The 13,932-nt window shown below is 38.1% G+C and overlaps 1 protein-coding gene across 2 annotated transcripts in view; it reads left to right on the plus strand.

Annotated features, from left to right (window-relative positions):
• GPD2 (glycerol-3-phosphate dehydrogenase 2) overlaps nt 1–13,932 on the plus strand; it is a 139,297-nt gene that overhangs the window by 101,688 nt on the left and 23,677 nt on the right. For both annotated transcript variants that reach the window (XM_036092219.2, XM_036092218.2), the window contains exons 7-9: nt 3,443–3,607; nt 4,429–4,573; nt 11,417–11,610. In XM_036092219.2, coding sequence (XP_035948112.1) covers nt 3,443–3,607; nt 4,429–4,573; nt 11,417–11,610 — 504 coding nt within the window. The remainder of the gene's footprint in view (nt 1–3,442; nt 3,608–4,428; nt 4,574–11,416; nt 11,611–13,932) is intronic.

Raw genomic sequence — 13,932 nt, forward strand, 5'->3', positions numbered from 1 at the left:
GAAAATCCAAACTGAATAAGCAGATCAATTGGGTGGGAGGGAATTGAGATTATTGTATCACATTCCAATGACATGCAATGTTGTCAAAAACTTTTTTTCTCCAGACATAAAATTATAGGAGGCATACAGATACCTTCAAAATGTCAGTAAAGGGGGTTGGAGGGGAATTTAGTTAAGAATAATGAAAATTTACCATTTCTCCCGGGAAGCATACACTGAGAGCATCTGGGTATCTCAGGGTAAAGGGTGAATTTAATGTGGGTAGGGGAGGACGTCTACCATGAATCCGAGGAGGTAAATGAATTAAGCTGAATGTCTGCAAAGAAGGCGACTTCTGGGTGGAGGTGTGAGCTCCTGGGCCCAGAGGAAATTCAAATTGCTTACTCCTCAATTTTTAAGAACTTACCATAGCTGTGTTTGCACTCCCCTACAGAGCAAGGGGAAATAGGATGAGTCTTGAGGGAATCATTTATAACCATTTCTCCCCTGTCCCACTTATCCAACTTAAATATAAGGGCTAGTTTTGGTTTAAGTTCAGATTTTCCACATTTCTGGAGTTTCTGTACTTCCCTCAAATTTCTTGTCACCTATTTCCTGATGTCTGAAATTTCTTTAACATTAGACAAAATAGTCCATAGTTAGAGGTAAGACTATAGATCGATAAAGACTGTAAAAATTTATAAACTTATATAAAATTGATATAAATCTATAAGACCGTATATCTAAGACTATAAATAAACCTGTTTATTTAACTCACTGAATGGAATTTGGCCAAACTTAACATTACTCGATACCTGTCTGTGCCTGGTACCAACAAGGAAAACAAAACAAAACAAAACAGAAGATGAACAAGAAAGCCTTCCTGCCTTCCCATGACTGGGATGAGGAGGTGGGAAATCATACAGCGATTACACTGGCAGGTGACTTCCAGGAGACCAGTGTGTTCCCTGCATTTGTCTCAGTGCTTGAGTCATAATCAAGGCTTATTATTTTTTTAAGGTGATGGAAACATGGGTGAATATAATATTATAAAGCCTAGGAAAAAGGTAGATACAAGATATGATATTGGCTCAGAAAAAGGGATGAACAACTTTGCCTTGGAAGGACTCAGGGAAGGCAGAATCTAGGGGAGATATTTGAATCACATCACGAGGGATGACTAGGGGTTGTCTGAGCTTCTAGAATAGTATTTCAGCCAGAAGAATTAGTGTGGACAAAGGCAAGAAGGTGTGAAATGGCAGGAATGTTGGGGGAGTTGCAAAAATTTGACAACCCTAGATAGTAAGAATAGTGGGAGTGGGAGAATTGTGGCAGGTGAGAATCATAGCATGAAGGCCTTAGTTCATAAGTAAGTGACACACTGATTCGAGTCAAGGCAGGGCTGCTGGGTAGTATGGCGGGCATGGAAAATAAGGACCAAGGAAACTTCTTTCCTCCTCACATTTTAACTGAGGTCGATCTTGTTTACCTTAAAAAGTATTGGGATTTGGAGGCTAATCAGGGGGGCATTTCTTAGTATAGAAGCAACAGCGCGTGAGGCACTATACCAGTGCTGTTCCAATGAGATTTTATATTTTGAAAAGGTATTAAGAGAGAGATTTTGGATTTTCAAAGCCTCGCGTTTTATTACTAGATGACTATGTAATAGATATACTACTTTACAAAATAATCTGTCAGTTAACAAATCGGATTTCTGCCTGGTTCCTCTGGACAATGACTTCATATAGTATTTAAAATAGTTAATTTACACATGGCTTTCCAGAGACTTGTCCTGTGTGTAAATCAAGGCACACCTAGTGAGGTGTGAGTTTTCCTACCATACAAACGTGACTTGGATTTCTTGTACCACCCGTAGGGTGTTTCATTGTTATAAATCTAGTAGAAGGATTGGATGGGATGGCTCCTCGCTTTCGTTTAGATGTGTAATCTCTGTAGTTTAGAGAGGAGATCTATAATGGAATTCTTAATTAGTTTCTTTGGTTTGTTTGCATGTATCTAACTTAGTGGAGCATCTTCTAATTTTAAATGAACCCTCCATTAATAGAAGTTGGTTTCTTAGACTTAACTTTAAATATATATCCTGACTATTTTAATGGCAACTTTAGGGTCGTGCTGAGTTGAAATTGATCCAAAGGCTGCCAGTTTTCTTCCCACTTACCCTTCAGCTACTCCTGCTCTTGTTCCTTTCTCCCCCTATTTCCATTCTGTTAATTTCTGGATAAAATAACCCCTTATTCTGTATGTTGAAGTTCAATGTATGTTCTCCGCTGACAGAGGATTTAATGTAGAGGGAAAGGTTCTTGGCTGATCGTATTAGTTCAGTTTTAGAATAAGATGTTTGTGGGGAGGGGTGGCAGAATCTTCGGTCATTGATTCTCTCTTTATAACTTTGCCCTTTTAGCTGGAACAGATTACCTGTGCAGGGCTTCTGGCCCTGCACAGACTGAATCACAAGGAAGAAACTTTACATAAACCATTTATACTAAATGTTTGGTATGCTGGCAACATAAATCAACAACAATATCCATTACAAATTCATCCCTTTATCAGTATTATCTTGATAGAACTGATCCCAGTGTGTGGGAATTTGAACCCTGATTCAATACATCTAGCCCTGGGTAATTAATTATTCAGGGCACAGAGAACCTGGCCCCTGCAATGTAGAGTAATTCTTCCTGGTCAGCGTGAACTCCACTGGCAATAATAAATAGAAAACGTCTCTAGTGATGCCAGTATTTTAAAGTGATTAATCATCTTCCCCCCCCTTCACCTCCCCCTTAGTTTTCTTAAACTAGGATTTTTCAGCAATAAATCTTTAACAATACAGGTAGGAATTGTTCTGTAATTAAATTTTGCCCTGCTTAATTTCTTACCTTTTATGTGTGATTTAAAAAAAATGTTACATTTTAAGGAGCTCTGATCAAAAGTCAAACCAAGAAAAATCCTTTTATAGAATACCAAGAGATTCTCTATGGAAGATTAAGCTCCTGGTTTTGAATATTAGATAGAGCACATACTCATAAAAATTGTTAATCAACACCAGTTGGGGTGTCAGATATTCTGAGGTTTTGAATTGCTTCACTTGCGTGCATACGGGTTGTCTGTATTGGGAAAAGTCTGACATATACATATGTGCCCAAACTGCGAGAATAATTACTTATTTCTTAACTTTCAGATAATCGATATGAGCTCTTGTAGGAAAGGGATATATTTTTTTGCCCTTTTGCGGTACACAAAGTGCACTTGGTGGAGTGGCAGGTAAATGCCTGACCGAGAATGACCACGTAGTTTTTAAATCATGCCCTAGAGAGCTGACCAGCCATCATGTATATTCTGGGTGACAGGGACCGACGTGACATATCTGTTGTGACACACTTCTGTACCACCATTCTGTGGCTCGAGGTGACTTCTGTCCCTCCTCTGATGCTTTCCCCTGCTGCAGGACAACACAACGACGCACGGATGAACCTCGCCATTGCCCTCACTGCTGCCAGGTATGGGGCTGCCACAGCCAATTACATGGAGGTAGTGAGCTTGCTCAAGAAGACAGACCCCCACACGGGGAAAGAGCGAGTGAGCGGCGCGCGGTGTAAGGATGTGCTCACAGGTATGCCGAGGCTCGAGCAGGGAGGCATTTCTTAGCATCTTGCCTTGCCTATGACTGAATTACAATTTTTCTGTCACTTCTCTTTCGTTTAAGCCAGATTTCAGAGTCCTATTAATTATATTCCTTATTGTCAACAATGACTGGTTTAACGTGAAAATTTTCCCTTGTGGTACTTGGCAGTTTTTCCCCTTTGTGTTAAATAATAATAATGATAATGATAATAATAAATGCTCACAAAATTCCCACAGCTCTGAATGCATTCCATTTGGCTTTACAAAAACATGTTATTAATAAAATTAAATAAATGTGCCAAGTTTCAAAGTAAGTGACACAGGCGGTGCATTTATACGTCGTTAGAGTCAATCACTTTCACTTTGGTTAGATTTTCATCCTTGTCCTGGTTCTATGGCCATGGAGCGAGAGTTTCAAAATTACCTCGTTGCCTTGAACGGAAGCAGCGCTGAGAAATATGTTGTCTCACGGCAATGCTGTTTCCACAGTTGAGTTTTAAGGAGAAAGCGGCTTAATTACTCATCCCACTTTCTTCACGTTTGGCACTCAGTTGCTGAGCACTTTGCAAACTAGACAGAACTGAGATGAAAAAGTGGCCTGCCCTTTCTTCAGCGTGGTCTTGTTTGGGTAAATTCCCTCGGATGCAAGCCCTTTGTGTGGCTTTCCAGTAACTTCGGCTGCCCGTGTCACTTAGTGTGGTATACAGTATACTTCGCCATAGGTTAAGTTTATAGGCGAATTAATAATCCAAAGCATCAGTGAGCAGAGAAACAAATGGGGCATGTGATTGATGCTGCTTTCTTTCACAGGGCAGGAGTTTGATGTGAGAGCCAAATGTGTTATCAATGCTACGGGACCTTTCACAGACACCGTGCGCAAAATGGATGATAAGGACGCCACAGCCATCTGCCAGCCGAGCGCCGGCGTCCACATCGTGATGCCTGGTTATTACAGGTAACCGGATGCCCGGGGCGCCAGGGCCCCACTGGGGGCCACAGGAAATCGCCCGCATTCGGTCTTCCAGCACACTTCTCTTAATAAGAGATGGTCTAGCTTGCTGTTCAGAATGAGAAATAAGCGAAGGAACTCTTCCAAAACACAAAATACAATCCAGACGTGGGACTTTCATAGCTCTTACAACAAGACTCATTTCTCGGGGTTAATGATTTGGGACCTATTTTTTTTTTTTTTTTAAGATTTTATTTATTTATTTGACAGAGAGACACACAGCGAGAGAGGGAGCACAAGCAGGGGGAGTGGGAGAGGGAGAAGCAGGCTTCCCTTTGAGCAGGGAGCCCGATGCGGGGCTCGATCCCAGGACCCTGGGACCATGACCTGAGCCGAAGGCAGACGCTTAACGACTGAGCCACCCAGGCGCCCCAGGACCTATTTTTTGTACTTCCTTCAGTGTACTCACCTTCAGAGACCGGGCCTTAGGATTTTTGAATTTTAATTAAAGTATTAAAGGTGAATATTCCATGAAGGGCATATTTTAATGAAAACACCAACAAATTTGAGTATTTCGTAAAATACTCAAATTTGCTTATGGAGGATCTGAAAATGAGGACCACGCAGGTATTTGTATGTTTATGGCTTTAAAAATGTGTTTTGAAAAATATTACAGCAAGTAAAAATTGGATCTAATTTCGAATCTACCATATTAACAGAGATCATCGTCAGTGGAGAAATGGGTAGGGATAGAGATGGGACAAAAATAGCTATTAACTGGAAATCATCTAAGTTGAGTGATGGGCACATTAAACGGTTCTGTTTTTACATATTTTGGAAAATTTTAACTAAAAAAGAAACATTTCGATAGTTTTAGTTAAGAAATTAATAATGATTAGCTCTAATGTACATTTCAAGACTTCTGTGGAAAAAATTCATGTGACCATGCCAAGAGTATGGACCATGTGTACTGTGTACTTTATCTCCATATGTAGTCAATCTAGTAGGCAAACTAGCAATTTTGTGTGGAGTAATGATCGGTGCTCCAGCTATTCATTATGATACTATTTGTAGTTGAGAAATATTAGAAACTGCTTCCATTCCTAACCTTAAAAGATTGGATAAGTAAATTATGGCATATCTGCACAAGGGAATATTATACAGTCATTAAAATTGTAATTGTAAGTAACTTTAATGTTTTAGGAAAACACTAATGATACAATGTTAGTCTAGAATGAAGGATACAAGATTATGTGTAGTATGATCTAAACACTGTATAGGTATATAGAAACAGTAAAGGTGATTATCTCTAGGTGATATGATTATGGGTAACAGTTAAAGGTGGTAATTTCTAGGTAATGTGGTTAGGATGAGAGTTATCTGTTCCGTATTTTAATAATCTTCCATAAAGGTTATATAAATCCTTTAATATTTGATAAAATGGATGTACAAAATCTATATTTTGTTTAACGTCTGCATTCTCCTGGAATGCTATCCTGCTATGTTCTATGATGCTTTTGCTTTATTATGAGTTTTTCAGTAACTAAATCTTCCTGAGGAGAGTCCAGGATACACCTAATTTGTACCAAATTCACTTCTACCAAGAAAAATATTATACTTCTATCAAGAAAAATATGAAAGCCCATTTCTTATCCACCGACTTCCAAGATTTCTTTCTCATTTTCTTTTTTTTGAAATGTCCTGATGACATTTTTTTTTTTAAGATTTTATTTATTCATTTGAAACGCAGAGATAGAGAGAGAGCACAAGCAGAGGGAGAGGCAGAGGGAGAGGGAGAATCAGGCTCCCCGCTGAGCCGGGAGCCTGATATGGGGCTCGATCCCAGGACTCTGGGATCCTGACCTGAGCCGAAGGCAGACGCCCAACCATCTGAGCCACCCAGGCGCCCCTCTTTCTCATTTTCTAAATGTCTATGTGTAATAAGTAGACCATCATTAGTATTTTCACTTAGGACTGAAGAAACCAAGGTGTTTTCAGGCTTAATGATAAAAATGTATGCGGTGGTACTTAATAGAGTTTTATAAACTGCTAACCACAGTTTAGTTAAATGGAAAGGAGAGAAGTAAATATGTGTAAATATGCAAGTGTTTCTTGTATATAGGAAGTTTTCAACAATAGTTCCATTCATAATTAGATGCATTTATTTTGTATTAGATTAAAAATATGCAAGGCCAGCTAGTTTGTGAGTTTTTTTTTTTTTTGGAGGGATTTTTTTTTTTTTTTTTAAATACTCTTAGACTATAGATATAATACCTAAACCATGGACACACAAATTATCATATTTGTTTGGATCTTAGTAGGTTCAATATAATCTCTTGTGTATCATGTTTCATGTTTTCTTCACTATTGTCTCAGGCTATGTTAATTCTGCCACTTAATAATGACATTGTTTGGGACAGGCCTTTTATTCTGTAAACCTTAGTTTACCCATCATTAAAATGGGGAGACAGAGGGTAAATTAAAGTGACACCTTGGCACAGAACTTGATGTTCATCTCTTTACCTCTTGCTGACTGCATGACCTTGGCAAGCTACTTCTTTCAGCTCCTAGTTCCTTCTCTCATGATAATAACTAACTTGTATACACTTTGACAACGATCCTTTGATTACTTTATATCCCTTTTTTTGTCTACTCTTCATGAAGTGTCTGGCACATATAGTGACCAGTAAGTATTTTTTGAATGAATCCTATTAACTTTTTTGTGTTATCTTGCCCAAATTGAGATTGTTGCTTCTTTTAAAGTCAAAATTTAATGTAAAACCTACATGGGATATTTTTAATATAGAGAAGTTAAAATATAAAAACAAAATATGATTCTTCATTTTATTGCTCAGATAACCCATGTGTACAAAAGTAAATAAGTAAAAGTAATCACTATAGAAATATAGAAAGATACAAAATGAAAAGTGAGAGTCTCTCTTCTTCCTCATGTCCCCCACCTTATCCCTTACTTCAGTTCTTCTCTGGTAATCAATCAATAACACTTCCACATGATTCCTTCCGTAAAATTGTGCGTTTATACTTGCACAATTGTCTATAGTTTTAAAAATTTTACGTGAAAGAGGTCATGCTACACATATAGTTCTGTACTATACTTTATAATATGCTAATAGAGTAGATAAGTGTTTTCAAAGAAATGTAAATATGTATCACCTGAATGTAATATTTTCAAAACGGAATGCCTTTCTTAAACCCCCCCCAAATTTGTCATTAGCTTCAGGGCCCCTCCCCATAAATCATGAAAGTGTTAGTTACAGCTGGGCATGCTTCGGATGCAGTAAGGGATCTCATGCTACTTTGGGAGAAACGAATGTCCCCATTTTTAGCACCTTGAACTATAACCACTATACATCCTGTTGGAAACCTTAAAGGAGTGGTTTGCAGCCTAGTTCCTATTCAAGGTCTGTTGCAGTTGAGCCCCTTCCTTTGGGATTATGGCCTGGATTAAGGGTTTATTCCCTCTTTAGCACTGACCTTAAGGCATCCCAGAGATGGTTTTGCTCTCCATATCAACTCATTCTCTTGGGTGGGGTCAGACTGAAATGGCTTTCTGGGCTCATCAGTTAGTCACACTCAATTATAGCTCAAGGGTTCGACTAGGTCCTTGGGGATGAGTCAGACCTTCTGGGGTTGCCCTATAAACTGACTGATGGTACCTTAAAGCCTAACATTTCCACCAGAACCTGGTCAGTTTAGAAATGCAGTGAGTTCAGTAGCCACTGATTTTTTGAGTGTAGGCTGCTAAAATGTAGAGCAAGGACCACGTGTATACCTTGTTGGGCTGTTTTGGGAGTATTTGTCATGTCATTTATTAAGCTTGTTATGACCCTAACTTACAGGTACCACGGGAGCAACTGTTTCATTTGGATTGTTTTAATTTCAGAAAACCCAGCACACAGAAATCATTTATTTTTAAAGGTACTCTTTAGCTGAAATTAAGAACAAATCTGCAATTTTCATCAGAGTTGTGGCTAGATGCTCTTTCAAAAGCAGCAACAATGCAACAAATGACTAAAAGACATGAAAATAATCATTTCCTCCTTCTACCTATGGATGCCTTTTACCACTGGCAAGAGGTCAATTTTTTTTTTCTGTATTGCTGTGTGCATACTGTTAGCTGTAACACTGATTGCTAAGTAGTTAACAATAAATTGATTTCAGTTTAAATAAGGGTACTTCAGGAAGGCAGTGGTCTGCATGAGAAAAATGTTCATTATGTTTAATCCTAGACACACACATAAATTAGCAGCAAGCTTTGCCTCCTGATGTCAAGTGAATCATACATATTGGAAAAAGACCTCTGCCTCCCTGGGCTGTATACACCATCACTGTTGTTGATATACACTTTCAAACTTTAGCGTGACCTTGCAGAATTAATCCTTCATAAGAAAACAAACTTTTCCCAAAGGGAGAGTATGAATTAGATAATTTAGAACTGATGAAAGGTATTTCCAAGTGGATTCTTAAATTTTTATACCACTCATTAGTAGCTTTGTCCTCCCTCTGTGCTTGTTAATTTTATGTTTGACACATATGTCTTCGCTTAAGCGGTTGATTCTCTACAGGTTCCAGTTACGTGTGTGTTGGTAACCATCACCTTCACCCTTTAAACTGCTTTTACTGCATTGAAAGGTTTTAAAGGATTCAGTAGTTTTGCTTTTCTAATAGCATTTCATGTCTAGGTGGTTGACTATTATAATTTTATGCTGAAGTTTATCAGGTTTATTGAGTTATTTAAGCACATCATATGATATCTGGTCCATAAAATGATCATACATAAAATATACCAACATATAGTGGGTTCCTTAAATATTAGGATATGGAATTTCTCCTTTTGTTTCAACATGGTACTGTTTATCACATTGGAAGCTTGAACTGTGAATGAGTTAATTCCCAGTCCCAAAGTGACTGATTTAATGTAAGGAGGGCATATTAACCGGGGATCAAATCAGTTGCTTACAAAATACATAATTAGCTGGTTTCTTTTAAGATTTTTTTTTAGAGAATCTTAGGACAAACACAAAGCAAAAAAATATAAAATATTCTATCCTTGTAGTTTTCAATATATAAAAATGAAAGTGAAATTATTTTCTTGAAGTAAACCTGAGTGAAGATGAGATCTTAGCTGAAGGCTTAAATGATTGACACACTTCTATGGTGCTTTTTGCATATGCTAAATAGAACTGTGGCCCATTCTCTCAATGTCTCTCAATTATGCTGTAGACAGTGTTTCTGTATACAAAGGATGTGTGAAAATGGCAGCATTTCATGAGACTGATGGGTCTTTGCAAAGAAAGACTCCTACTCCTTGCAGTTTACATAAAGGAGATGCGTTAGCTAAGCTGATTATAATTTCTTTTTTTTTTTTAACAAGTTATTTTGTAGGTCTTTTTTTTTACTTTTTATCTTTTTAAGTAAGCTGTATACCCAACCTGAAGTTTAAGTCACAACCCCGACATCCAGAGTCGTGTGTTCCGCAGACTGAGCCAGCCAGGGACCCCTAGATTTCTTTTTCATAAAATAATTATTTTGGTTTGCTTTTAAGCAGTTGTTAGTCTCTCATCCTTACACATTTGAATCAATAGGAGGTTCTTTTAAAAACATTTTTTTCAAGGGAATGATAAACATAAAAATTTGACTATTTGCCCTTTAAAATTTGTGGATGTAAGAAGGACTTGTTGAAATTTATTTAAACCAAATGGAATTGTGTTTTCTATTTAAGAAATTTCATTAATGGAAGCTGAAAATACTTTTAACATTGGCTTGCTGTGAGAATTCAGTCACTGAGGATTTGTAGGGACGATTTGAACATAACACTTCAAGATTCCTCCCACCCCTTATCAACTTCTCCAAATTTCTTTGAATGGTCAATGAATGCATTAAAACAACAATTTCTACCGATTTAATGGCACTATTGGACAGGTTTTGTTACTATGTATTTATAGTTGCCTATTATTTCAAGTGTGTTTTATACTTTGGTTTTAGAATATTAAGTATACGTTTAGTGAAAATTGTTGACTAATATTTTGGAAGATTTTATGTAATCTGTCCAAAGAGGCATCCTTGAACTTTGATTTAATAGCATAAGACCTTAGCCTCTTACATCTGTTTAAAGATTGTCATTGCTAAGATATCCCTCTCCTTTTTGACGTCCTGATACATTGTTATTTACGTAGTAGGAGAAAACTGAGCCCTTTTCTCATTGATGCACTTCTTGAGGTTTCTATAAAATTGAAATAAAGTCAAAAATCTCGTATTTGGTGAAGTAGTATAAGTCCATCTGGGTTACAAAGGAGTAAAGAACTTTCTGATTACATTTTAGTTTCTAGAAACTTAGATCCCTGGCTTTTCTCATGTACTTCTGAGACCTTATGCTGAAAGATGTGCCAAATGTCAAATGTCCCAGGAAAATGCTTTTCATAGACTTGAAAAAAGGTTGAAGAGCTAGCCTTAATTGACCATCATAAAAGGAATTAGAGACATTTATCCCACTGACATTATCTGATGTGAATGGTCCCCGGAATATAAAAAGCCAAACAATTGGCAGGTGAAGTCCACTTTCGTAATTAACCTTGCATTGTTGAAATGGGGTGGGCTGGTTCTGCTGTGAATTTTATTATCACACTTGCTCTGTTCTTTTTTGTTACCAAAATTATTTTTTTTTCTTTTAGGGATTTCTAGGGCAGAGCCTTGGCAGTAAAAGTAATAGTCCATGTGTTTTCTTGTTTGCTTATATGACAATTAGTGAACGAAGTAGTTTTTAGAATGCAGATGAAGGACTGAACATCTGCTAATTTCAGAAATGTATAACCCTTCTTTTTCCATCAGCCCCGAGAGCATGGGACTTCTTGACCCAGCAACCAGTGATGGGCGAGTTATCTTCTTCTTACCCTGGCAGAAGATGACTATAGCTGGTACTACTGACACTCCAACTGATGTCACACACCATCCCATTCCTTCGGAAGAAGATATCAATTTCATTTTGAATGAAGTGCGTAACTACCTGAGTTGTGACGTGGAAGGTAACTGATGCATTCCTCCGAGTCTGTTTTCCTTCTTTTATACCTCCCAGCCCATCCCAGCTCTCACTGGTAACTGCCACATCCCTGGTGTGACTCCTCTTCACACCGGGCCTGCTCGAACTCTTCTGTACTGACCACCTCTTCTGGAAGATTTATGGGGCCCAAATTATAAAACAATGGGAAGAAGTTGCCTTTGTTCCCCTCTACTTTCTGCATTCCCATGAAACTCGTACAATTCCTTTCTGATAGTTTCTAATGGCCGTACGTGAGTCATGCATGAGCTCCAAACACGCATGCTCTCTGAGGAGAGAGTGAAATGTTTGCATCGAGATTTAATTTCTGGAGTTTAAGAAGATCTGATTTACAGATATAGGATATCCATAGGAAATAATCAAAGAAATGAGAGGATGGAGATATACAATCTAAGAAGCTTAGTGAGCTTTACTATATGAAAAGTAGAGTGTTGACAGTGGATTTAGCTAAGAAGGATAAGTATGCTTTTTTAAATTGAAAAAGCCAAAGTTGACGTCTTGTCCATGTTAACCTGGGCATACTGTACTTTTAGTTTGGATGTCATAGTATTTTCTCTACTGTATATATATAACAAGTAGTTTTTACCCTGGCTAGTTTCAGAAGTTTTCCAACATTATCCTTCTGTATTTCCTGCCTCAGTTAATAGCCTCACCACCCAGTCACGCAAGCTAGAAATGGCGTGCTCATCTTTGGTGATCCTTCTCTTTCCACATCCAGTCCAGTTCCTGTCTATGCTCACTCTGAAGTATCACATAAATCTCCTCTCACTTCATTGTCCTGGTCATACCTGTCTCACTTCTCACTCGGGCAGTTACATGGGCCTTCTAACTGGCTTCCAGAGGTCAGGCCCTGGTGCCCCCCGTGGTCTGACCCTTCCATCGGGACTCTCCTAAAACACAATTCTCATCATCACCTCCTCGCTCAAGAATATCCCTTGGATGTCTCCTCATTGACTTTGGGAGAAATTCTAAACTCTCTCGCATGGACTCCAAGGCTCGTCCCGACTTGGCTTTGCAGCTTTATAGTCCACCACTCCACCTTTATGCACTTTATAGTCTTGTCATTTCCAAATCAGTTCATGCATTTTCAACCACACACTTTGTTTAGGATGAAACTTCGCTCTGGGATGCCCTTTCCCCCAACTTCTCATCCTGACAAAATCCTGTTTCCACTTCAGAAGCCCCCTATCCTTATCCTTTGTACTTCCATACAACGTTGGTCTAGTGTATCACAACATTGTATTATAGGTAAGAGTCTAAGATATATTCTCACATGGAGCTCCTGGAGGGTAAGGATTCTTTATTCAGCTACCAAGCTTATTGTCTATCTGGTATGCTACTCATTATTGTTTTGAACTAAAATGAATTAGTAATAGGCGCTTTCAGGGTTTTGGATGTGGGTAACAGTTTGAAAATCTTTCTATGGTAAGATAGAAATTTTAAGATTTTTGAAAAATAGTCTTCATCTATTTATATCAGGAATCTTCTATGATGTTGGCTTCAATGGAGGACATGCAGAGACACAATTTTCTTCTTGATGTGACTCACTAAAATCTATGAATCCTTTTTCCCTAAAGGATTTTTTGTCATCTTGTGATCACACATTTGCAAACAAACAAAACAAACTGCTTTAAAAAAATGGTCCCAGGGACTCTTCTAGTTTAATTGAAGGATCCATATTGTATAGTTGAGTTTCTTCTGATTTCAAGTAATGGATGTCATTTCATTTTGAGTAAAGTCTCTTTGGGTACCTGAATTAATGGTACAAATGTATGAACTACATGTAACTGAGATCTATGTGGCTAATGTTTATACTCTCTCTCATACACACCCTCACATAGCGTTATTTGGGAAATGGTCGTGCCTTGTTTAATACCCGCATTTCAATACTCAAAATGCAATGCAATTTTAGCTGGATACTTTTTTTTTTTTCCTTTTGAAATCTAAGAGGACTTTCATCTGGATACGATTGTATTTTATGTGTGTGGTTTTTTTTTAAGATTTTATTTATTTATTTGACAGAGAGAGACACAGCGAGAGAGGGAACACAAGCAGGGGGAGTGGGAGAGGGAGAAGCAGGCTTCCTGCAGAGCAGGGAGCCCGATGCAGAGCTCGATCCCAGGACCCTGGGATCATGACCTGAGCTGAAGATAGATGCTTAACGACTGAGCCATCCAGGCGCCCCTGGATACGATTGTATTTTAGTGCATTGATTATTGTTAATGAATCCTGCTTCGTTTCACATTTGCCTGAGTAGCATATTTGTTAAAAGTGGGTTTATATTGGACCC

The sequence above is a fragment of the Halichoerus grypus genome, chromosome 4, assembly GCF_964656455.1.
Source record: "Halichoerus grypus chromosome 4, mHalGry1.hap1.1, whole genome shotgun sequence".
NCBI classification, from domain to species: domain Eukaryota; kingdom Metazoa; phylum Chordata; class Mammalia; order Carnivora; family Phocidae; genus Halichoerus; species Halichoerus grypus.